At 45.0% G+C, this 23,330-nt stretch overlaps 1 protein-coding gene across 1 annotated transcript; it reads right to left on the reverse strand.

Annotated features, from left to right (window-relative positions):
* Positions 1-392: 392 nt before the first annotated feature.
* On the reverse strand, positions 393-11,511 carry LOC308317343 (actin-1-like). The gene is made up of 6 exons (XM_080766283.1): positions 11,427-11,511; positions 11,236-11,320; positions 9,858-10,019; positions 8,392-8,583; positions 6,282-6,463; positions 393-740 (listed from the first exon to the last, which is right to left on the reverse strand). Exons 1-6 carry the CDS (start codon positions 11,433-11,435, stop codon positions 603-605), a joined length of 768 nt encoding a protein of 255 aa, XP_080622409.1. The 5' UTR covers positions 11,436-11,511; the 3' UTR covers positions 393-602.
* Between the last annotated feature and the right edge of the window lie 11,819 nt (positions 11,512-23,330).

Genomic DNA, 23,330 nt, shown 5'->3' on the forward strand with positions numbered 1-23,330 from the left:
GTGGAGGGGGGGGGGGGACACGTGCTTCCTTTCCGCATCACAATATCATCCCATCCTCCTTTATCATACAACAGCCGTGGGTGCGGCTTTGGTTCAGGTGGATCATCACCCATCACCACCCACCAAACAAGGCATACTTAATTAACTGGTGGGTATGTCCACATAAAAACTACATTTTAACAAATACTGTACACTTTTTTTTTAAAATAATTCTTCCTCATATTATAATAATACCTGATAATCATGTTTTAGGGTGGAAAAAATCATGGCACTCGCATAACAGCTGCTTTCAGCAATATGTCTAATAATAGTGTATAGTGAAAACAGCAGGGGCCTAGAACAAAGCCCTGCAGAACTCCGCTTAACAAAGTATAGATGGGGTTTATAAGTGTTTAAACGGGGGATTTAGAACTTTAGGGGCGTGGCTAGAATAGGTTTAGACTGTGGTGACGGGGGGAGGGGTTAAGGAAGGGTGTTTAGACTGTGGGGCATGCATGGCTATGGAATAGTTTAGAGTTGCAGGGTGGGAGGGATTTAGTGGACTTGGAGGTGGGGTTTAGGGAGGGGTTTAGTGGGCATGGAGGCGATATTTAGGGAGGGGTTTAGTGGCGGTGCACAATGCTGGGCCCAGACTCGTCGTACTCCTGCCTGTTGATCCACATCGACTGGAAGGTGGAGAGAGAGGCTAGGATGGAACCTCCGATCCACACCGAGTACTTACGCTCTGGAGGCGCAATGATCTGCAGGAGAGAAGACGATCAGTAATATTAGAGTTCTACACCTTAATCTTGATGGTGTAGGCTAGGGTTAGGTTCTGGGTTAGGATGGGAGAGCTTTAAAAAAAAAACGCTTCAACATTTGGAGATTTTTAATTAATTGATTTGGCCACCAGATGGCGGGCTTGTAAAAATGCAAGCATACAATACATTCAGATATGTAAAAATGCAAGCATACAATACATTCCAATATTTAAAAAACAAAATTAGGATGCCAGTGAATAGCAAGATGCATATTCACTGGGGACTATGCAAGGCAGAGGCGTCCACTATGGTTTAATACCGGGATCCCGGGATTCCAGGCTTCCCGGGTACAGGGCATGCAATTTCCCGCCCGGAATTGGCTTCGGGGCCCGTCGTCCCGGAGGTTGTTGTTTCTTGTTAGAAATTACACTAAAGGAGTTTTCGCACAGTGCACGTTCTTTCCCCTGATCTATGAGTGAAATGTCCAATCTGAACCCTCCCATCATTTTCAAACATGTTTGATGATATTTATATGGAATTATGGATCACACTCAAGGGCTGCAACGGGAACGGGAGCCAGCGGGACCCAACGTAAATGTTAGTGGCACGGGCGGTATTTAAATACCTGCAGGACGGGCACGGGCGGTCAAGATAAAATCAGCGGATCCTGCATCCTCCCGCAATTAACCAGATACAGAGCTTATATACACTTCAGCAAAATATGAATGCCTGAGGAGAACGTATAATTTCCTGTCTGCGCTGGACAAGCACCGATCAGTCACTCTCTCCAGAACTGTGTTGGACATCTTCAGGCACGCTCCCAAAGCTGCTGCACCTGTCAATCATTAGTAGCCTAATCAAACTGTGAGAAGTGTGTTTTACCGATGGAGCAAGTAGTTTCCTTTCCACCGAGATGGACATTGTCACTTCTAAAACCCTTTTTGCTTTTGCCTGCATGCGTCACTCAGCAATAACGTGAAACGGAACACAAAGGAAGATAGGCTACAATTTGTTTTAAATGCACAGACAGAGATGCTTGGAGATCACGTGTTGACGGCCTATATGCCCCAGAAGGGGCAGTAGGCGTAAGTAAGTAAGTAAGAAACCAGCACGCAGCCTCTCTCTCTCTCTCTCTCTCTCCCCCAATATAATAATAACAATAATAATAATAATAATAATAATAATAAACTAATCGGTGTGCTGTGCTTCACACTGGCCTGGCTATTTTAACACCCAATCAGACTTTTTAGTCGGAAGTACAAAGCGGGATGATCAAATTTTCAACATTATCTGCAGAAGGCGACCCAGCAGCACTGCTCAAAGGGTGAAAGACCATAGCTAATTAATATATGTGAAAGACGTGAGGTCGTTTATTTTTTTCCCTGTGCTTCGACAGTCACATTAGTACAAACTCCTCTTTCTAGCGTAGTAAGTTTTTTTTTTTAAATATAATTTTATTGTAGGCTATATGTTCATATTTCGTACAAATAAAACGTTTTAAACCAACCAACCTATTGAACATATGAAGTATAAATGCATTTTGGTGGGCTTTTTTTTTTTTTCTGGCGGCAATTCCCGCTGGAGCCCGAAGAAAAGGGCCGCAAATTCCCGGGAATTAAAATGAGCCAAATCCGGGAAAATATGAAACCCTAGCGTCCACCCCCCCTGAGTCCAAGCTATAAGCTAGACCGCATGGACGGTGTTAGGGTTAGTGTTAGGATGGATGGGTGGTCTAATGCAGTGTTTCCCAACCTTTTTTGTCCCAGGGAACACTTTTCATAGCCCTAAAATCTCGGGGAACACCTAGGGGGGGGGGGTGTATATATATATATATATATATATATATATATATATATATATATACATTGTGGTGTAATTTGTAAGACACAGACCAGCTAATGATGCCTGGACATCACTAAATGTCATGTGCACATACACGTATGCACATGGACACATGAGACCTGATAATAGTGAAACATGATCAGGGTTTGGCACAGAACAGAAAGCCAAGACAAAGGCCCATGGGTAATCAGTCACTGGGGTCATTGTTAGGGGTTGAGAGCCAAGGCAGTGGTCAGATCGTGGGACATCCTGATAGGCCGAGAGCCATATGAACACATGAACGCACGATAGATATAATGCCAGACAAAGAAAGATCTGGGCCGGTTGTTCCCCCACTCTCTACCATGTAACTGGGCATGCTCCCCGACGGCATGAGGCCGTCGGACCTATGCTGTGTTTGCTGTGCTGTGTACTCTGAAATAAAAATCAAGGAACATCATCTCGTTGTCTGTCTGCCGTGCACATTTACTCTCCTGTATGGTATTTTAATATACAACAGATGGTGCCGAAACCCGACCTTCATGGTGTCTTTTTGTGCCAGTTAGGAGCAGAACCAGCGGTTTTTATTCAGTCTAATTGTTCAGTCTAATTCGATAACGGGGAGTTTTTGTGGACGGCGACGAAGAATTTCCAGCGGACCCGACCGTGAGCTTGTCTGCGCTGCGGGGATGATGACGACGACCACCGCGATGAGGAGTGTTGCGCGATGGGGACCGAGGCCAGCCGCCAGATGGGTGGACGGTGGAGCGGCCTGTGAGCGAGCCAACATCACGCCGGCGTGAGGACAGTGGTCGCGGGCGGCGAGCAGGGAGATGCAGCACGGCGCGGCGGGGCTTTCCATCATCCATGGCCGATTGACCGACCTAAGCTGAGTGCCTTCGTGGACCTGATCAAGGGGTCTGTGATGAAGACGTTCCAGCCTTTTCTTTTCTCTTCACGAGTGTTCCCAGCTCTGTTGTTTCAGAGTTGGGAGGGGGGAGAGGAGAGATGATGACGACGACAGCGGAGAACAGCAGTGAACTTTTTCTCAACTTGTTCTGTGCAGCTGGACGGACATTTCAAGGCAACTAGGAAGAGCGGCATACAGAAGAAGTTTCCTTTGTCATATCAGAGGCGAAGAGGGACAATTCCTTCACTCTGATTACAAATTGTGCGTTGCGTTTGTTTTCAACATGAATTAATAGGCCTCATGTTGGTATGTTTGTCGTATAATTAGATAAATTGAGTCCTAAGTAGCCTAATTATGAGTCAATGAGGTATTTTCCTAAAGATATCAAGAGATATGTGTTATTATAGTTAAACTCTGGCGTTCAATGTTATTTCTTTTTATCTTTTATGGAATCACCGCGGGTGGTTGTGGTCAGGATGAGTCCGAGGAAGTGACTCAGGGTATTCTGATATTGTGTCTATTTACTATGTACTAACATTGGGATAGCAGAGTTTAGTGGTAAAACATGTAGGCTATTGCGTATCAAAAAGTGCTCTTGTAACAATGGAGCTGCAAGCGGCATGTCTTGTTTAAATGTCAGTTAACTGTACTAATCATTGCCATTATTCATTGTTTGAAATTATTTATTTGTCAGAATAGTGATTAAATTACGAGGCAATTGGCAGCCGAAAGTTTACAGTGTTTAACTCTTTGTGGTTCTCTAGGGCTTAAAATGCGATTTCCTTATTTTTCTTTGTTTGTGCGCATAGACGTATGAGTTGAGAGTGGTCTATTGCTTTGTTGAAAGTGATGAGATATTGGTTTTCATGTGGATCTCGAGAAGAGAGGTCCATGTGATATGGTTCATTGTCCTGTAACATTTTTAGCCATAAGAGTTTGAAGTAACATGAAGAGAATTCTCCACTGATCCGAAATTGTCTACCCACTTTAATGAAAATCATTTATGGCAAGTAATCTTGAATGTCTGTGTTTGAAAACCATGTTGGGGAACTTCTTATACTGTAATGCTGTTATTTGTGGTGTCTTGAATGTGTAGTGTCCAGCTGAGGGTCAAGGGGGGTATAAGCAACAGTTATGAATATGGACTATACATTTTGTATTCAACAGACGGAGTCTGTTGAAAGGGGGGAATGTGGTGTAATTTGTAAGACACAAACCAGCTAATGATGCCTGGACATCACTAAATGTCATGTGCACATACACGTATGCACATGGACACATGAGACCTGATAATAGTGAAACATGATCAGGGTTTGGCACAGAACAGAAAGCCAAGACAAAGGCCCATGGGTAATCAGTCACTGGGGTCATTGTTAGGGGTTGAGAGCCAAGGCAGTGGTCAGATCGTGGGACATCCTGATAGGCCGAGAGCCATATGAACACATGAACGCACGATAGATATAATGCCAGACAAAGAAAGATCTGGGCCGGTTGTTCCCCCACTCTCTACCATGTAACTGGGCCTTCTCCCCAACGGCATGAGGCCGTTGGACCTATGCTGTGTTTGCTGTGCTGGGTACTCTGAAATAAACATCAAGGAACATCATCTCGTTGTCTGTCTGCCGTGCACATTTAAGCCCACCACACACCGTCTGCGACCGTGTGCGGCGCGGCGCATTGCGCCGCCTGAAAATAGAACTGTGTTCTATCGGCGCGCCGGGCGGCGCGGCGCGGCTCCGCGCGGCGGACGGAGCCGGTGTGCGTTAGGTTCATTGAAAATAATGGCGGCGGCTGTGCGCGCCGCGCGGGGGACGCAGCCGGTGTGTGGTGGGCTTTACTCTCCTGTATGGTATTTTAATATACAACAGACATATATATATATATTAAATATATATATATTAAATATATAGTAAAACGTAAAAGTAAATATACTTTTAAAAACACACATGACAGCACTCATCAAATAACTTCAAAGAGAAAGAAAAGGACAGAGACAGAGCCTCAGTTTAAAAAAAATTGCTCATATGAAATGTGAAATGCCACCTAATCCTTTTCCTTTCTTTATTTTATTCAACTTGTGAATGCTGCATGCTTTTATTGTGAAGGGTCTCAGTTCTCACAGCCTGCTTATTTCCACGTGCTGAAAATAGCTGGTCGACAAGCTCACAACGCGTTGCGTCCGCAACGCGCTGTGAGCTTGTAGATCAGCCATTTTCAGCATGCAAGCATAACACGTGTACGACGAAGAATAAATCAGGCATCGCTGCGCTTCTGTGAAGGGAGGGAGATATATTTTGTTGGCCGAACGAGGCGATCATGTTTGGACATGTATGGAAAGCTATTTTGGACAGCTATTTTTCGTGGCACATTATGTTTAATCACAACAACGTCACGTTTACTTTACCTCCTCAGTGTTTGGGTCGGGACTGTGTGTGTCTGCCGTCTACGTGCATATGCACTCTGCGCGCTCCAGTCTTTCTGGAGGGAGCGAAATGTAGCGTCTTCTGCATGCATCTAAGCATTAACATTTCAATGGCCGAGGGTCGTTAGAGTCTATTGTTCCGTGTTGTAGTTATCGCATGTCTAATGGTTAAACGTGTGACAACAACGACGCAACAATAGGAAGCCTGCAGCTCAATAGCTTTTGCTTTCGGGGGAGGGATAGTGTTAATGTAGTTAAAATCAGGCGGAACACTTGGAGACATCAAGAGGAGCACCATAGCTCCGCGTAGCACAGGTTGGGAAACACTGGTCTAATGTACAGGTATCTTCATGGTGGAGGGTATTAGGGTTAGGGGTCTAATATGTACCTTAATATTCATGGTGGCGGGTGCCAGGGAGTACATCTCTTTCTGCATACGTTCGGCGATGCCGGGGAACATGGTGGTGGCTCCAGACATCACGATGTTGCCGTACAGGTCCTTACGGATGTCGACGTCACATTTCATGATGCTGTCATAGGTGGCCTCGTGGATGCCCGCTGACTCCATGCCTGTAGGGGGCAGCACACAGCGGAGTAAGTGTGTGAGTGAGTGAGTGAGTGAGTGAGTGAGTGACAAAAATGCCAAAAGCCGCTCGTGCTCGGCGTCTCTTCCGGGTTTTTAGACAGCTGGCGGATGGAAATTAAGCTCCACCCATGCGGCAGAATGCCGCGGGGGCAAGCTTCTCCGGGAATCTGGCCGACGCGGCATCCTGCCATGTGGGTGGAGCTTCATTTCCATCCACCAGTTGGATGGATGGAAGAGACGCCCGCAACGAGCGTGCGTACACCCTGTGTGAGTGAGTGAGTTAGTTAGTTAGTTATAGGCCAGCCAATCTAAGCTAAAAAAAGGCCCTGACCCAAAATAAATGGTAAATGGTGCATTTATATAGCGCCTTTATCCAAGGCGCTTTACATAGATTGTGCATTACATTCACCCATTCACACACCGATTGCGGCGGAAGCCATGCAAGGTACCAACCAGCACATCGGGAGCAATTTGGGGTTCAGTGTCTTGCCCAAGGACACTTCGACATGTAGACAGGAGGAGCCGGGATTCGAACCGCTGACCCATGGATCATTCGACAACCCAACCTGCTCTACCTCTTGAGCCACAGTCGCCCAATAAATTGCAATAGTAATCGTTCAAGTTTTTTATTATCCTAAAATTGAGTATTATATATATATTTTGGATCATGGTAAATGTAGTGGTTGAAATTTGGAGTACCATTAAAAACTAGGGTTTTTTCATGATTCTGAATCCATTCGAAGCATTAGTTTTGCACGAAAAACACTCATTGAGCTAAATTAGACCATATAGCCACTTTCCCAAATGTGGCTATATATAGACAGACATATATAGACATATATAGACATATATTTCCTATATATCCACTTAAATGCACATTATGAACCTGAAAATGCATATATATGCAGGCTATATTCTGCATATACTTGCCATATATTGGCATAATATGTTAATATATTTAAAATAAAATCATAGCACCACCATTAGCCTTTTCATGCCACGCACCCCCTAGAAGGCACTCACAGTTTCCAATTAAAATTAGATTTTTTTTGCCTACTCCAACTTTCAACCCTTGAAGGATCAAGAGGTCTTGAACGATTACTATTGCAATTTATTTTGGGTCAAATCTTAGATTGAATGGCCTATTGGTGAGTCGTGTAACTTTCCCAACGTGAAGCTGTGTATGTGTTCAACGACATAGCCATTCAAAATAACACTGACAGCTATGAGGTGACGAAAGCTTGCCATCCAGTACCACAGAGGCTCATGACAATCGTAACAAGTTACTTTTTTGGAAAATGGCAAATGCAATATTATGGGGTGCATACTTGGTTTAGTCAGCCTCTCGTAATGTTCAAATGCTTCCGTCATACATTCTGGAGAACGGAAGCTCTGATCATGAGTCAAATATAAAGCAGAAGTGAAGACTCCCCACTTCCGTCTTTACAGTCGCGCACATTTTTCCTAATATAAATGGAAATCATCTAAACATTATATAGCTTGCTGCTTAGCAGAAAAGGAAATAAAAAACAAGAAGGTCAGGTGAAAGAAGCGCTGTCTCTGTTGTGTGTGTGTGTGTGTGTGTGTGTGTGTGTGTGTGTGTGTGTGTGTGTGTGTGTCCATTAGTATGATTATTATTTTAGTAACGTGTATTTGTCACAATCTTGCGGCGCTCCGCTGTTTCAGACGCGTTTGCTGTCTGAAACTGTAGTAACTGTAGTATGAGTAGTCAAGGTTTCCCCTGACAAAAATACAATGTAAAGATATTTTGATATGTATTTCCATGAACGGAAATGGCATCTTCCTTACTTTCGGGAGGTGTACAGTTCCAGACTCTAAGTAGCATTCGGAGATTGTGAAATAGTTGTCTGGCTACGCAAGACTAGGGGTCAGGGGTCAGCTCAGGGGTCACCTATGAAGGAGGGCTGGAACAGGACCTCGGGGCATCTGAACCTCTCGTTGCCGACGGTGATGACCTGTCCGTCAGGAAGCTCGTAGTCCTTCTCCAGAGACGTGGAGCCGATGGCCGTCTGCATCTCTTGATCGAAGTCCAACGCCACGTAGCACAGCTTCTCTTTGATGTCCCTAACGATCTCCCTCTCCGCTGTACGCATGCGCATGCACGCGTGCGCACACACACACACACACACACACACACACACACACACACACACACACACTGTGATTGATTTCAGTCATTTGGATTCCAGAAGCCAGCATGTCTTCTATTTTTGGTTTGTTATTTTCAGATTAAAGCATTTAACATTTGAAGTGGTCAAACTCACATGTTCAGAAGCATCTTCCATAATATTTTACTAGTCGATATTTCATAAAAGCAAATAGGAAAGCCTCAGTCTGTGATTTCTGGTTGGCAGTACAGTATGTACAGTATAAACAGCAATGTTACTAACATAATTACATCTTGTGTTAATTGTTTAGGAAACGGCACACACTGTGTGGTCAGATCACAAATCAGTGATCACACATTAGGACTTGTTCACACAAACATTTCAAGTCCTGAGATTTGATTTTGCTTTCATCCATGGTTACTACTTACTACACTTGGCATCTGGGAACCCATCGGCAAAACAAATAATAGCAAAAACACGTTCCGAATGCCCCTGCCGACAGATTCAGTAGCGCAGCTTGCAATCTGTTCTTGAGAGATGACATCACTGTACTTGTGATGACATCAACATCGTGGGATAAAAATAATTGAATTAGAGGGCAGTTGTTTTCAACATTGTTCACATCAAGGTCTATTATTTATTTAGCATTCATGAGCCACGGAACCACCATCTGATGGCATTTTGCCTCTCAGACCCAAAACTAAAGAATATGTTGTCATCACTGGATAGAATTTTGTCCACAATTCCATACTGTATTAATGTCGGTATACCATAAGGAGAGGTAACAGGCAAACCTGTCTGTCTGTATAGCCTACAATTCTTGTAAATTAAATAATGCAGATTTCTAACCAAACATTTAACTCTTTAGAGCATACAATGAGACAGACAGACAGACAGACAGACAGACAGATGTCCGATCTATTTGGTTACCGAAATACCAACTCTCCATCATTTAGCTGGGGACCACCTGGAGCCGCCTCAAGGACCAGTATGGTGGCTGGTTGAGAACCGCTGGACACAACAGGGGCGTTGGCCATTTAGTGGTTCTACAGATCGAAAGCCCGTTCATTTTCCCCCGTAAAGATTTCCGAAAATATGCATATTCATTCTTTTAAGCTCTGGAACAGCAAGTGAACCATGGCTAGAACACATTCGATGCTGTACATGTTAAGAACGGCAAAGAAATATATTATTAGTGAGTGTGTGTGTGTGTGTGTGTGTGTGTGTGTGTGTGTGTGTGTGTGTGTACCTGTGGTGGTGAAGCTGTATCCTCTCTCACTCAGGATCTTCTTGAAGTAGTCGGTGAGGTCTCCTCCAGCCAGGTCCAGCCTACGGGTGGCATGAGTCATAGCATAGCCGTCGTAGATAGGAACACAATGGGTCACTCCTTCGCCACTGTCTAGGACTATACCTGGGTGGAGAAAGTATAGAAGACATTATTTTACACACACGTCCGCGCGCATGCACGCACGCACACACACGCGCACACACACACACACACACACACACACACACACACACACGTATAATAATTACATTTTAATATGTTATTTGGATGAAAAAACCTTGCACGATTACTATTGCAATTTTTTTTGGGTCAAATCTTACTCTTAGATTGACTGGCCTATAGCCTCGATGACCTTACAGGTGTATGCATTGTGGCGTCTCGGTCGAGGACCGCGCACCACAGGTTGGTAACCCCGGAGAGAGAGAGAGAGAGATAGAGAGAGAGGGAGGGACGGCATGAGACGCTCCTTGCTGGGATTGGTTCAGGACGCGCGGTACATCCCACGGCATCTCTTCAGTTATCATTATCAGACTAGCTGACACCTGTGTGCCGACACCCAGACAGCATAAAAGCCTCCTCTCTCCTCAGTCTAGTCGAGACTCTCCCGGGGGACAAGCTGACCTGCGGTGCTCGGTAAGACCAACCCATGTTCCCTCTCACCCTATTGTGCCATATATGATAAACACGATAGTAACTGTGATTCTCTCATCTCACAGGACTCTCCATGCACGGAATAATACACCGTTGGGCTCGGAGGCTTTTGGCGCAACATTCCCCCTATCCCCTATACCAGTGACTAAGCGTGACAGAGACTGTCACTATTGATTTGAGGAGAAAACACGGCCCGCTAATCAGAAGCGCCGTTTATTGGAACCCAGGGACGGAGAAGTCCCATAACCCCTAAGTTAACCGTTACTCACTTTTATAGGGCTGGCTCCTCCTCCAGTCCTCTCCCTACACACCGTAGCATGAAAAGACTATGATATGATTTTGGTATGAATAAAACTGTGCCTAAATAGGCTTGATGTGACGCTGTCTCCTGTGTGTGTCCTTGATGTGTAACCAGAGCCCCCACAGCATATATAGGCTCAATTTATGTAACTTAGATAGCATTTTATTTAGACATAGCACTCTATAGTAGTGTATACCCATAGTTTCATTATATAGATATTCCACTGTTAGGTTCTTAGCTTATGTATGATTCATGATTACTATTTTTATGTATTTTATGTATTACCATGTTTTTTGTTCTTGCTTACTGTAAATCGCTCTGGATTAAGAGTGGCAGACAGACAGACAGACAGACAGACAAGACAAGACAAGACAGGCAGACACTGACCAGTGTTGAGTCCAGAAGTGTACAGTGACAGGACAGCCTGGATGGCGATGTACATCGCGGGAGTGTTGAATGTCTCAAACATGATCTGAGTAGAGAGAGATTGAAATAATAAGGTGTGTGTGTGTGTGTGTGTGTGCGTGCGTGCGTGCGTGCGTGCGCGTGTGAGTACATGTGCATGAATGTGCGTGCACCTGTGCCATCTTCTCTTTGTTGGCCTTGGGGTTCAGAGGGGTTGCGGTCAGCAGGACAGCATGTTCAGAGGGGGCCACTCGCAGCACGTTGTAGAATGCGTGATGCCAAATCTGACAGATTGATTGATTGAACATTTTATTTAAATTATTTCAGAGTATGTAGAGTATGTACATTTCAAACGAATGTACAGGTCAATGCAGGACGAAACCATGAAAAGACTTGTTTCAGGGTCCTCCATGCATCAGAAGATTTAAAGACAAATACTTAAAAACGGGAAATCATCATTATAAAGTAAAAAATGTACAGTGTTGGGTGGGAAAGATGGGGGGGGGGGGCAATTCGACGGCAGTTTAGAATTGCAGCCGTCTGTAAGTTGTGGTTTTGAAGGAGTCTAGGGATTCACATTTTTTTACGGCTGTTCGTATAGGGCGTTCCACATTTTCTTCAACAGATGCAGAAAGTGAAGCCTCTGGTGGGCTTTGCTCAGGATATTACTGGTGTTAAAAGGATTCCTGGCTAATAAGACAAATATGCTATATTATATATTAAAACATTATACTTGCCCTCTACAACTAAAATGGTTTGATGATGTCCATGTGTTGTCCTATGGAATGTATGCAATGCATATGCTAATAAAGACAAATACTTCTTACGGATAATATGAGCTTTTTGCATATTTCATACAGGGCCAGACCACACATGGACATAGGACATCATCAACTTTTGACAGGAACAGCTCAAATTGAGTGAAAGATTCTCTCTTTATGTAGTTAAAGAGGTCAAGTATAATATTTTAAGGCATATTTGTATTTTTAGCCAGGGGTCATTTTAACTTCCCATTTCAGTGAGCGGCAAATAGTGGTGCCAAGGAATTTAAAGCTGTCAACCCTGTCACCACCCTGTCAACGGGCTGGTCGCTAATAATCAGGGACGGGGGAACAATCTCACTTTTCCGACAGTTAAAGATAATTTATTTGGTCTTATCCAAGTTTAGTGTAAGATTGTTCGAGGTGCACCATTTGTGTGTGTGTGTGTGTGTGTGTGTGTGTGTGTGTGTGTGTGTGTGTGTGTGTGTGTGTGTGTGTGTGTGTGTGTGTGTGCGTGCGTGCGTGCATGTGTGTACCTGCTCCATGTCGTCCCAGTTGGTGATGATGCCGTTCTCTATGGGGTATTTCAGATTCAAAATGCCACTATTCAACAGAGCCTCAGACCCTACATAGGCGTCTTTCAGCCCAGCATCGCCCACCATCGCCCCCTACAGACAGACAGGCAGGCAGGCAGGCAGGCAGACAGACAGACAGACAGACAGACAGGTTTAGACATAGGTTTACTGAGGTTAAGTTTAGGAATAAAGTTAGGTTTAGACAGTTTTACTGAGGTTACGTTTAGGAATACCAGGTGTACCAGGAATACCAAGAGATTTCACCAGCAGGGTAGATAACATTTGTAATAAACCAAACCGTTACATCGGTCAAGATTTAAGCAAGTTAGGAGAATTTTTGCATGAGCAGATCACCAGCTACCTTAGGCGCAATTCATACTCCTATTTTAGAGCCGAATGAGAGTCGGTTCGGCTCTGTAGAGCCTACAATGTGACGTGGGGGGGGGGGGGGGGGGTACCGTCCTAAAGTTGGCTCTTCGGTGCTACTGAAAATTTCTGACAAGCCGAAATCATTTCGGCACTGCAGCGGTAAAATAGTATGAATCGGCCCATAGAACGCAAGATGGCCGTCGGTGAACTGCACTTTAGACTCCGACTCCTAGCCCCCCTTTCTGAAACCAGCTCCTCGCGACTCGCCCTACACACTTGCCCTCGATATGCACGTTCACGCGAGGCTGCGCCATATTAAGTGTCGTCCGAAACCAAGCAGCCTTTGAGTGGAAGTGGCTTATAAAGCCCTCAAGAGCGAGTCTGTGCCGATCTAGACTCGATTGCCTTGTGCAGCCCTGCTCTCTTCCCGCATGGAAACGCCGACATACAAATGTAAGTACCACCACAAATAAATGATAAATAAACTCCTCCTAAATAATCTTCATCTGATGCAGAATAGACAACGCTCCAACTGATGCTCACAAGGCCTCTTTATTTACCCCACCGTGAAAAACTATGAATGAAACCACACAAACAAAACAACTTTTAACAATGATTTACGCGGTATTTCCTTTTTCCATATTAATGAAATCCACACACAAACATACACGATGAAATGCAATATAACTGTACAAACAAAATAACAGGTAACGCAATTGCATGATGGTAACCATGGCAACGAATGGTGTCTGTTTCCTGTTTCTGCACAAGGAGGGCGAGTGTATTTCCAGGGCCCAATCCCAATCCACTCCCTTGCTGACTCAATGAGCCCTCACTGACTTAGCTGCGCGTTCATGTGAAGTCTGCGAGGGCTTGAGGGAGGCAATTGGGATTGGGCCCAAACAGTTTTTTATACCCAGCACCCTAATCAAGGGAACTTGATTCAGCTGGAGGGGCACTTCCTGATGAGGGAACCTCCCGAGAGCACTTCAAGTCAATTAAGGGACTGGTTTCAGACTGGTTTCTTTATAGAACCTCCAAGAAAATGTGAGTGCAAGTAATGCAAGTAATTTTTTTTTTCAAAAGGGACACATAATCATGAAAACTTACCACTTATTTCACAACTTCCCACATATTTCACCACATAAATTAACATTAAATCCTGCATACCGGTAGTTTGCAAATTCACATATTTCGCATATTTCATAACTTTCAGATTTTTCTTTTTTACTTCTTTCAATTTCACTGCATAATATCCCATAAAAACCTGCATATTTCATCACAAGATCACGTATTTTAACTCGCAAAATCAAGGATTTTAGTCTGCATAATCAAGGATTTTAGCCCTCATAATCAAAGATTTTTGCCCACGTTTTTCTGGAGGGTCTATTCTTTATAGCTATATGACCAATGGCGAGGTCTCATACAGTATATCTATCTATCTAACTATGGTCGAATCGACCAATGGCATCTCACCTGGTGCCTGGGACGCCCCACGATGGACGGGAAGACGGCGCGAGGGGCGTCGTCTCCGGCAAAGCCTGCCTTGGACATGCCACTCCCATTATCAATCACCAACGGAGCGACATCATGATCACCCATGACTGACACTGTGCACGCACGCACACACACACACACACAGACACTTTATTTCATTATTTATCACACACCAAAGCAAACCTCTTCATCACACATGACTGACACTACGCACGCACGCACACACACACACACACACACACACACACACACACACACACACACACACACACACACACACACGACTTTACACGTGTGTGAGAGAGAGATTTTCTACTGCATTGATGTCTCTATCATGTAAGACTTGTAAGTGTTTCTGACAGGAATACTATAACTCTGACTCATGAAACCTAACATGAGCTGAATGAATAATACTTATAGCAGTAATTCTCAACCTGTGGACCGGGGCCCACCAGTGGGTCGTGAGGATATTTCAAGTGGGCCTCCGAAATAATTGGCAAAAACACTTTCCTTGCGGATCACGACATTCCCGACTTTTGTTTTCATTGTTTAATTTGTGATCACTTTAAAGAGATACATGGTTTCCAGTGGAAAGCAGTAGGATACGTCACGCATTTGTACACGTGACCGGAAATATATCAGTGACACAGAGTTCTCAGGGCTTCTGGGAAATTGACGCGCAATGCAAAGTCTATAAGGGACAATGGCCACGCCCGTGTGCCCCAGTTCCCTGCTGTTGTTGTCGGGACTGTCGAATATTTTTGCACACTACTACAAAGGATTGGAATATATTCAGGCGGATTTTCGGGAAACCGACCTACATTAGTGCCCAGGGGATTCTTCAAAGGTTAGTAAAATATTCAGCAGTGAAGCTTATTTCACGATTTTCATTTTTTACTGGTATAATCATGTACAATTACTATGACTATTACTGCTAATATACTATAGTACATTATATTGCCTGTCTTTGCAAATAAGTTATGAGGGAAAATCTCTCATTTAACCAATTAAAGCCAGGAAAGCATCTGTGTCATTTTACATGATTTTGCATCACAATCATTTGACCACTTTAACCACATTTTATACTTGGCTATTAAAAAACTGCAGATACACAAGCTCATGGAGCCCTGGAACTAAATATTTTCAGATCGGGGTCATACCATATTTTCAGAAAATCGTGTCAAGTATTTTAGAAGACATTTGTAGAGTCTTTCTTTCTTTCATTTTTTATCCCACATTTTTTGCAACCCATTTATAGTTCACCCAATGTCAATTCTCTGATGTAATCCTGGGCGCTATAGACTCCCTCTGCCGACTCGGGGAGAGCAACGGACTCTCATGTGTGTTAAATGAAAGGTGCAGTAGTGTGTGGGGTGTTTCTCACCTGAAGAAGAGAGAGGTATAGTCTGTGTGGAGGTCAGCTGAAGAAGAGGAAGGTGTAGTCTGTGTGGAGGTCAGCTGAAGAAGAGGAAGGTATAGTCTCTGTGGAGGTCAGATGAAGAAGAGGAAGGTGTAGTCTGTGTGGAGGTCAGATGAAGAAGAGGAAGGTGTAGTCTGTGTGGAGGTCAGCTGAAGAAGAGGAAGGTGTAGTCTGTGTGGAGGTCAGCTGAAGAAGAGGAAGGTATAGTCTCTGTGGAGGTCAGATGAAGAAGAGGAAGGTGTAGTCTGTGTGGAGGTCAGATGAAGAAGAGGAAGGTGTAGTCTGTGTGGAGGTCAGCTGAAGAAGAGGAAGGTGTAGTCTCTGTGGAGGTCAGATGAAGAAGAGGAAGGTGTAGTCTGTGTGGAGGTCAGATGAAGAAGAGGAAGGTATTGTCTCTGTGGAGGTCAGATGAAGAAGAGGAAGGTATAGTCTCTGTGGAGGTCAGATGAAGAAGAGGAAGGTGTAGTCTGTGTGGAGGTCAGATGAAGAAGATGAAGGTATTGTCTCTGTGGAGGTCAGATGAAGAAGAGGAAGGTATTGTCTCTGTGGAGGTCAGATGAAGAAGAGGAAGGTGTAGTCTGTGTGGAGGTCAGATGAAGAAGAGGAAGGTGTAGTCTGTGTGGAGGTCAGATGAAGAAGAGGAAGGTATAGTCTCTGTGGAGGTCAGATGAAGAAGAGGAAGGTGTAGTCTGTGTGGAGGTCAGATGAAGAAGAGGAAGGTGTAGTCTGTGTGGAGGTCAGATGAAGAAGAGGAAGGTGTAGTCTGTGTGGAGGTCAGATGAAGAAGAGGAAGGTGTAGTCTGTGTGGAGGTCAGATGAAGAAGAGGAAGGTGTAGTCTGTGTGGAGGTCAGATGAAGAAGAGGAAGGTATAGTCTCTGTGGAGGTCAGATGAAGAAGAGGAAGGTATTGTCTCTGTGGAGGTCAGATTAAGCTGTCACACTCACATCCAATGTCTGCACTGTTCCCCATGTACCGCTTATATATACACACCCAGCTTCCTCTTCTCTGTGTCACACGCATGCACGCAGCCACGCACACACACACACACACACACACACACACACACACACACACACACACACACACACACACACACACACACACAGTCTCACAGTGGTGGAAAAGTACAGTAAAAGTATCTATACTGCGATGTAGAAATACTCTGTCACAACTATAGGGGCTCAGAGTCATTATGTACAATGTTTGTGTGTTAACTTTATTAAAATATTTTGGAAATAGCATGATCTACAACAGGGGGTGTCCAAAAGGTATATCGTGATCTACCATATAGATGACAAAGGCTGTGCAGGTAGATCACATTATGCCCCTAAACATTATATCATTTAAATATAAAAAAGGCATCTGCCACTTGAATTTAGGCGACTTGACTTATGCAATGCAATATCTTAGTTATATACCAGAGAAACAACCAATTCCATTGCACCCTTGTATTATGTAATATCAGCGCCACTATTATGCAAAGGTACATTTTTTTAAACTATTTTTGTGGGTAGATCTCGTTTAGCTTGGCATTTTGAAAGTAAAGTAAAAAAACGTGTGGGTAGATCAGGGGGATCTACAAGCTCAAAAATCAAACTGTGGGTCCTTGGCATGATAATTGCAGACATTTGCTGGTCTGTGTCACCAGAACTCTCACAAGTTTGTCAAATTAAGTTTAACCACTGTTCCCTATCAGAGTGGATAATATTTTTATTTTGAGGTGATTCAAGAACAAAACTCAATACAGCATTGGGATCATAGAATTATCTCATATGTCAATTTTAAAAATGTAAGTCTGATCCACTCTGATTAAACGTGTTTGTGTAATATTGTGTAACACACACACACACACACACACACACACACACAGGACCTATTATCAGACAGAACAGGGAAGTGTGTGGTTTTGGGATTGTGCTGAGTCGATATTTGTTTTGATTAAGGTGACCCAGACCCAAACACACACACACGCACACACACACACACACACACACACACACACACACACACACACACACACACACACAGAGAGAGAGAGATTATTGTCAAGATAATATACACACTCACAATACAAGACTTGCTGTTAATAGTCATATTGCTCTACGTATTTCAAAGACAAACTCAATGAAAAAAACAGTAATCTATATAGAGTAGTGATGGGAGATTATTGGTAAACTGTTAACAGGCCGACGGTAGGCCTCAATGAAGTTGCATGGGATCAGGTCAAAAGGGGCGGGCGGCAGGACACCAGAGATAAAGGAAGGCGCGAAAATCAAGCGCTGGTTACAGAGCAGGGGCGGGTGAGTGTTCAGGACAGCTCACAGTTGAGGAAAGGGTCACCGCGCCGGCTAGTGGCACAGCCTTCCGGTTATGAGGAAAGCTTTCCCAGGTTGTTTACTGGGAGACCCCAGACTGATAAAAGCACACAACAACAGTGGGGTCACGGGGCTTACAATAAGTACACCAGGGCGGAGGAGTTATCTCCCACCTTTCATGTGCAGGAGGCACGTTCTTGCCAGGATGGCAGGGCCCGTAAATCTTCTCCTCCAGCTATGGATGGTTACAATGGAGAAGTCGGGGCAAGGAACCGGGATATGAGAACCGAGCAGAGAGGTCCGGGGCTGCCCCAGGGGAGAAGGGTCGACGGTGTCAGAGTTGAAGCAGGATTCAGGGCAGGACGTGTGAGGGGCCGAGGCGGAGCCAGTGTGAGACCTTACCGCAGGGCTGAGGATTTTTAATAGATCCACAAAGCAGGCCCACAAAGAAGGGATTGTTTTTTAGTGATGAATAAACTAAAGTAAATGAGATCTTTAGTATATTTCAGTTAAATGATTGTTTGGTATGGAACCATATTTACTTTTAAGTGCGTATAAAGATGCCTTGGTTTTTTGTTTGAATTTGTTTTGGTTTTGCTGTATTTGAGTCTAGAGATAAGAGGGAAAGATGGAAAGATAACAGGTTGTGTGTGTGTGACAGATCTAGTTGTTAACTGTCCCCCTCTCTGCCCCCCCCCCCCCCTTCCCTGACGGTCAGAGGATTCAGGGAAGGGTTGTACCCCAGCCCCTCTCAAGGAAGAGAACAGGATAATTATGTGTTTTTATTTTCATTTATTGTGTCGCTTTTTAGGATATAGTTCGATTAATGGGATAGAAGTATGATGTTCCGTTAAACAAAGTTTTAGCGTAACATACCCACTAAGAGTCTTACTCATGGAACGGTTTATTATTTTGTTTTTTGTATTTTAATGTTTTAAAAGTGTGATTACAAAAGAAAAGGGGAAGATTTTTCACCTCCCTGCCAAAAATAAAGAGAAAAGGATAGAGTAGTGAGTTTTTTAATATAGATTGTGCATGCCTTTGGTAGGATTAAGCTTCCAGATGTGCATGTTAAGAGTAGTGTTTAAATGTGTGTACTAAGGGTATCTGAGTCATAATTTTGAAGGAGGGATTAACATTTTGAAGTGTTTGTAATAACAAAGTCATGAAACAGGCCAGGGCCTGATGGTCAAAGAAGATAAGGATTTGGGAGGAGGGTATTTGAGGAAGGAGGCTAGAGGAGAGAGGGACCTTTTTTCCCCCATTGCTAGCAGTGTCCTCAGGAGAGAACAATCCTCTGTTTTGTGCTCCCGGTGAACATTGAATTTTTTTCCCTATAGTTTTAGATAAGTTTTTTTTTCCAGTCATTTCTTTTTACCTATTTGATATTCTCTTTTCAACGGATATTTTTTCTGTATCCTATAGCTTTTCTAACTTTTTGGTTGTATTTTTGACTATTTTGCCATTTAACCATTTTTCTTTGCTGTAAACCGTATATCTGCAAATTATCTGGAGAAATAAACACATTTTGGATTAACAAACAACTTCCGCTTGCCGTTCATCTATGCTGGTGAGTAATATTGATGTGTTTGTATGAGTGTATGTTTATATGATGTTATGAGGCGGATTTTAATCCCTGCCTCATTTTATGTACTATCTGCTGTTATCTTATCATAGTTGGTATATTTTGGACAGAAGCAAAGTGAACAGGTAATCAGAAGAATTACACCGGAATTGTGCAGCAAGCAGTGTCCACGGGCGAGTCACTGGGAACTCTTGCTGTTTTTCCTGTCAAAGAGGTGCTATCCCGCTCTATATGAGAGCCGGTTTGTACCCTCTCAGGACACCTGAACAGTGGTATTTCCTGGGTCCTATTGCCAAGGGCAGTAGGGGCCTGGGATCTGACTGCATCAGAGCATATACCTGGATTTATCACTATAACCGACAAGGGGTGTGATCGTCGGAAATCGAATCTACAACAGGAGGAGATTTGTTGCGGTGACACGCTCAACTGGTCGACATGGCGTCCCTGGGTCTTTTGTAGGGTGGCGTGCGTGGAACGCATGTCCCTGCGATCGGACCGTTAGACTATTGGTAAACAAACACAGTGGGTGATTGTGTTTTTTGGAGGAACTGGGCACAGGGTGCGGGATAATCGTGCTGAGTGCTGTGTTTGAAAGGGGAGAGAAGGACGCGGACAGAGAGCCTGGTGATCACAGGCAGTCTGTCTGGTCAAGTGTGGGAAGCGGTGGAAACCTTTTTCCGTATGGACAGCTCTGCGCCTAATTGATTGCTGTATCCGGAAGAGAACCAGTCATAGACTTGTGAAAATAAGGCCTTATCAGGTACCAAGGGCGGTCGTGGTGGTTTTAATGAGGAATTACCATTACGACAGAAACAGCTTATGAAGGACAAGAGGCGATAGAAACAAAAAGTAAGAGCTGAGACCTAGTTGCACCAAATGGCTGAAGGAGGTGCAAAGCAGGAGGGTAATTCGACAGTTTTTGAATTTGATTCCCAGGATTGGGAAACACGTTCAGAGACTGAACTGTCCGAAATAGGGGCAGGGAAACCTGTGCTAGGACAGGGAGGGGACGCCGGGATGGACGTCTCTGCTATACAGGTGGTTAGCGGAGCTAACACGGGGACTGGGAATGAGACGCGATATGTGGATGCTGCCACGCTGGGAGTTAACATAACCGTTCCGTTTGAAACCACTCAGACCTTTTGGGAGAGGCTGGGGGCTAGAAGGGGAGAGGCTGGGCCTATCTCCTCCAGGCTCCAAGGGTCAGCTACCGTGGTAGAGTTGGATCAAAAAGTGAGGACCCCAGGGCCCAAGGGGGATATTTCAGGAAGGACAGCAGGCAGGATTAGGGTGATTCCCACTCTGCTGTCAGAATATCGGCCGCACCAACGTGCACTGTTAATCAATCCAGCGAATATTATGCTCACAAACGGCCGGGGAATGGCTGGGGCAATAAGGGAAATGGCAGGGGAAGCGTTTCAACGAGAATGCGATCTGAGGGTGGGACCAGAGGGTTCTAATCCCTTGGCCCCTGAGGAATTGTTCCAGACCAAGCCGTATGGTTTAGGTGAACATTATGTCGCAATCATTAATGTGCCTGTGCCCAAGAAGGATAATATGACACCCGAGCAGAGTCATAGGGCTCTGAAGAGACTGTATGAGAGGGTATTTTCACACTGTAGCCAGCCTCCAGGTCACTTAATAGTGATGAGTTTGTTTGGGTGTGGGACTTACGGTCATACAGTGGAAACATCGGTGAATGCTTTTCTGGAGGCTGCGGAAAGCAGTCTGGGAGAGGCGTGTGTGGATGTGTTGATCCCGGATCCTTTTGATGCAAGATATCTCTCCTTATATTTGGAGTCAATTCGCTTTAAAGAGAACCGGGGAAGGCTCACCGGATATGGGCAGCCTTATAAGGCACGCATGCGAAAGGAACACGGACAAGGGGAGGAGGAGGAGAAGGTACTCTCATCTTCCCCAATTGGTGAAACATTGCAGCCGGCAGACCCTGGGAAGGAAAAGGGGGTCTCCACTCACAGGGAGATAACAGGAAACAACCCCTTTTTTTCAAGCACAGAACCTACTGGGATGGGGGTGATAAAAGAGCCTAAAAGAGTGGCTCTGCAGCCCCCACAAGGGATTAGGGGGGCGGATTCGGCCCCCCACGGGGAGCAGGAAAGAGCCCTGAGGGGACTGCAGAATAGCCTATATGTCCACGAAACCAACCCGTTTAAGAATAGTCACCCCCATACCAAAGACCAGCATCGTACAGAAATAATAGCGACCGATTCAGTGTGTAACTTGGAGAATCTGGAGGTGATACTGATCAAGGGTTCCCCTGCAGTGGACTTAGGGGACAGCAGGGGGCCCCTGATTGTGCTGGCTTCCACTGACCTCATGCTGACTGAGGCGCATGACGCCGAGATAAGACGTTTAGGGGGAGCAGGTTTTAAAAGGGGAAAAGCGGTGTTAATGAATGCGATTGACAACGTTCCCATTGCTAAGGGAAAGGTGTTAACAACTGAACCCTATGGGCTGAATCGGTGGTACACTAAGATCAGACATTTGACCTTGTTGGACCGAGACATAACGGTGAAAAGGGGACAGACACCGAACCTGAAGGGGTTGACGGAGGTTCTGTTCTCCATTTTGAATGACGAATCAGTTTGGGAGGATCAGGAGATGGCGGTGCCCACCTTGACCCTGCGTTTAAGAACACAAAAAGGGTCCTATCATGGTTTGAGAGGAAAGTGGTTGGCTCAGGTTACGGCCAGGGCTATTTTGGCGTTGGACAGGGTGTCTTCACGGCGATTGGTAATATTGTTGGACACAGAGGATGACAGGGTACAAATGATGAGAGACATATGTCAGGGAGGAACGCAAATGGAGGACAAAGAACCCTCTGAGGGGGGAGTTTCTGGGGAGGAAGAAGAATGGAGCGGCTCGGAGGAGGAGTTGAAAGTGAGTTTTGTTAACACGAAGGCGCTGCCAGGCAATATCTCTTATGCACCGGAGGCCCGTGACCCTGACCTCAGGAGGGAGGTGAGGGTGGAGAGGAGGCCTACTCCCGCCCCAGGTTTACAGGAGGAAGGGTTTCCATTAAGAGGAAATCCAGTGAGAGGTCGTAATAAAAGCGCCAAACCAATTCCGTTTAGGCCTTTGGGGGAGGGTCCACCCCTGGAGGAGCCGGTCTACCATACTGTGGAGGGAGACCCCTGGGGGCCAGTGGTGACAGGTTTGAGTGGACCAGGGGATGAGAGTTTGAGGCCTCCCCCTGGTTTTAACGGCCTCAGAGGGTCTCAGATAAATCCTTATTATCCGGTTAAATGGGAAGAGGCTTACAACTTATCACGGGCCCCCAGTGCACTGGATATATTGGGGGCCAGGGAGGTACCGTCTACTTGGAAGGCATCCTACATGACCTCTGGATATGATTACATGAGGGAAGGGGTGTTGAAAAGAGACCAGGCAATGGCTAGGAGGCAGGCTGCGCCCTGGCTTGGAGGCCAGAGGGAAGGACCCCCCAGCCCGATACAGGACCGAACGAGGAGCGTGGTAAATAACTTACCCGGGAGTAGCTATCAAGCTATGCCCGGTCAGGTATACAATCCTCC

This window comes from Protomyctophum bolini, assembly GCF_963924005.1.
Source record: "Protomyctophum bolini genome assembly, chromosome: 6".
NCBI lineage: Eukaryota > Metazoa > Chordata > Actinopteri > Myctophiformes > Myctophidae > Protomyctophum > Protomyctophum bolini.

What these genes read in the sequence shown, in the direction of transcription:
- LOC308317343 (XM_080766283.1), bottom strand. An exon ending in ATACAGCTTCACCACCACAG is followed by an intron (nt 8,584 to 9,857) that starts GTACACACACAC and finishes GCATGCGTACAG; the next exon opens with CGGAGAGGGAGATCGTTAGG. An exon ending in CCGCCACCATGAATATTAAG is followed by an intron (nt 741 to 6,281) that starts GTACATATTAGA and finishes TCTCTCCTGCAG; the next exon opens with ATCATTGCGCCTCCAGAGCG.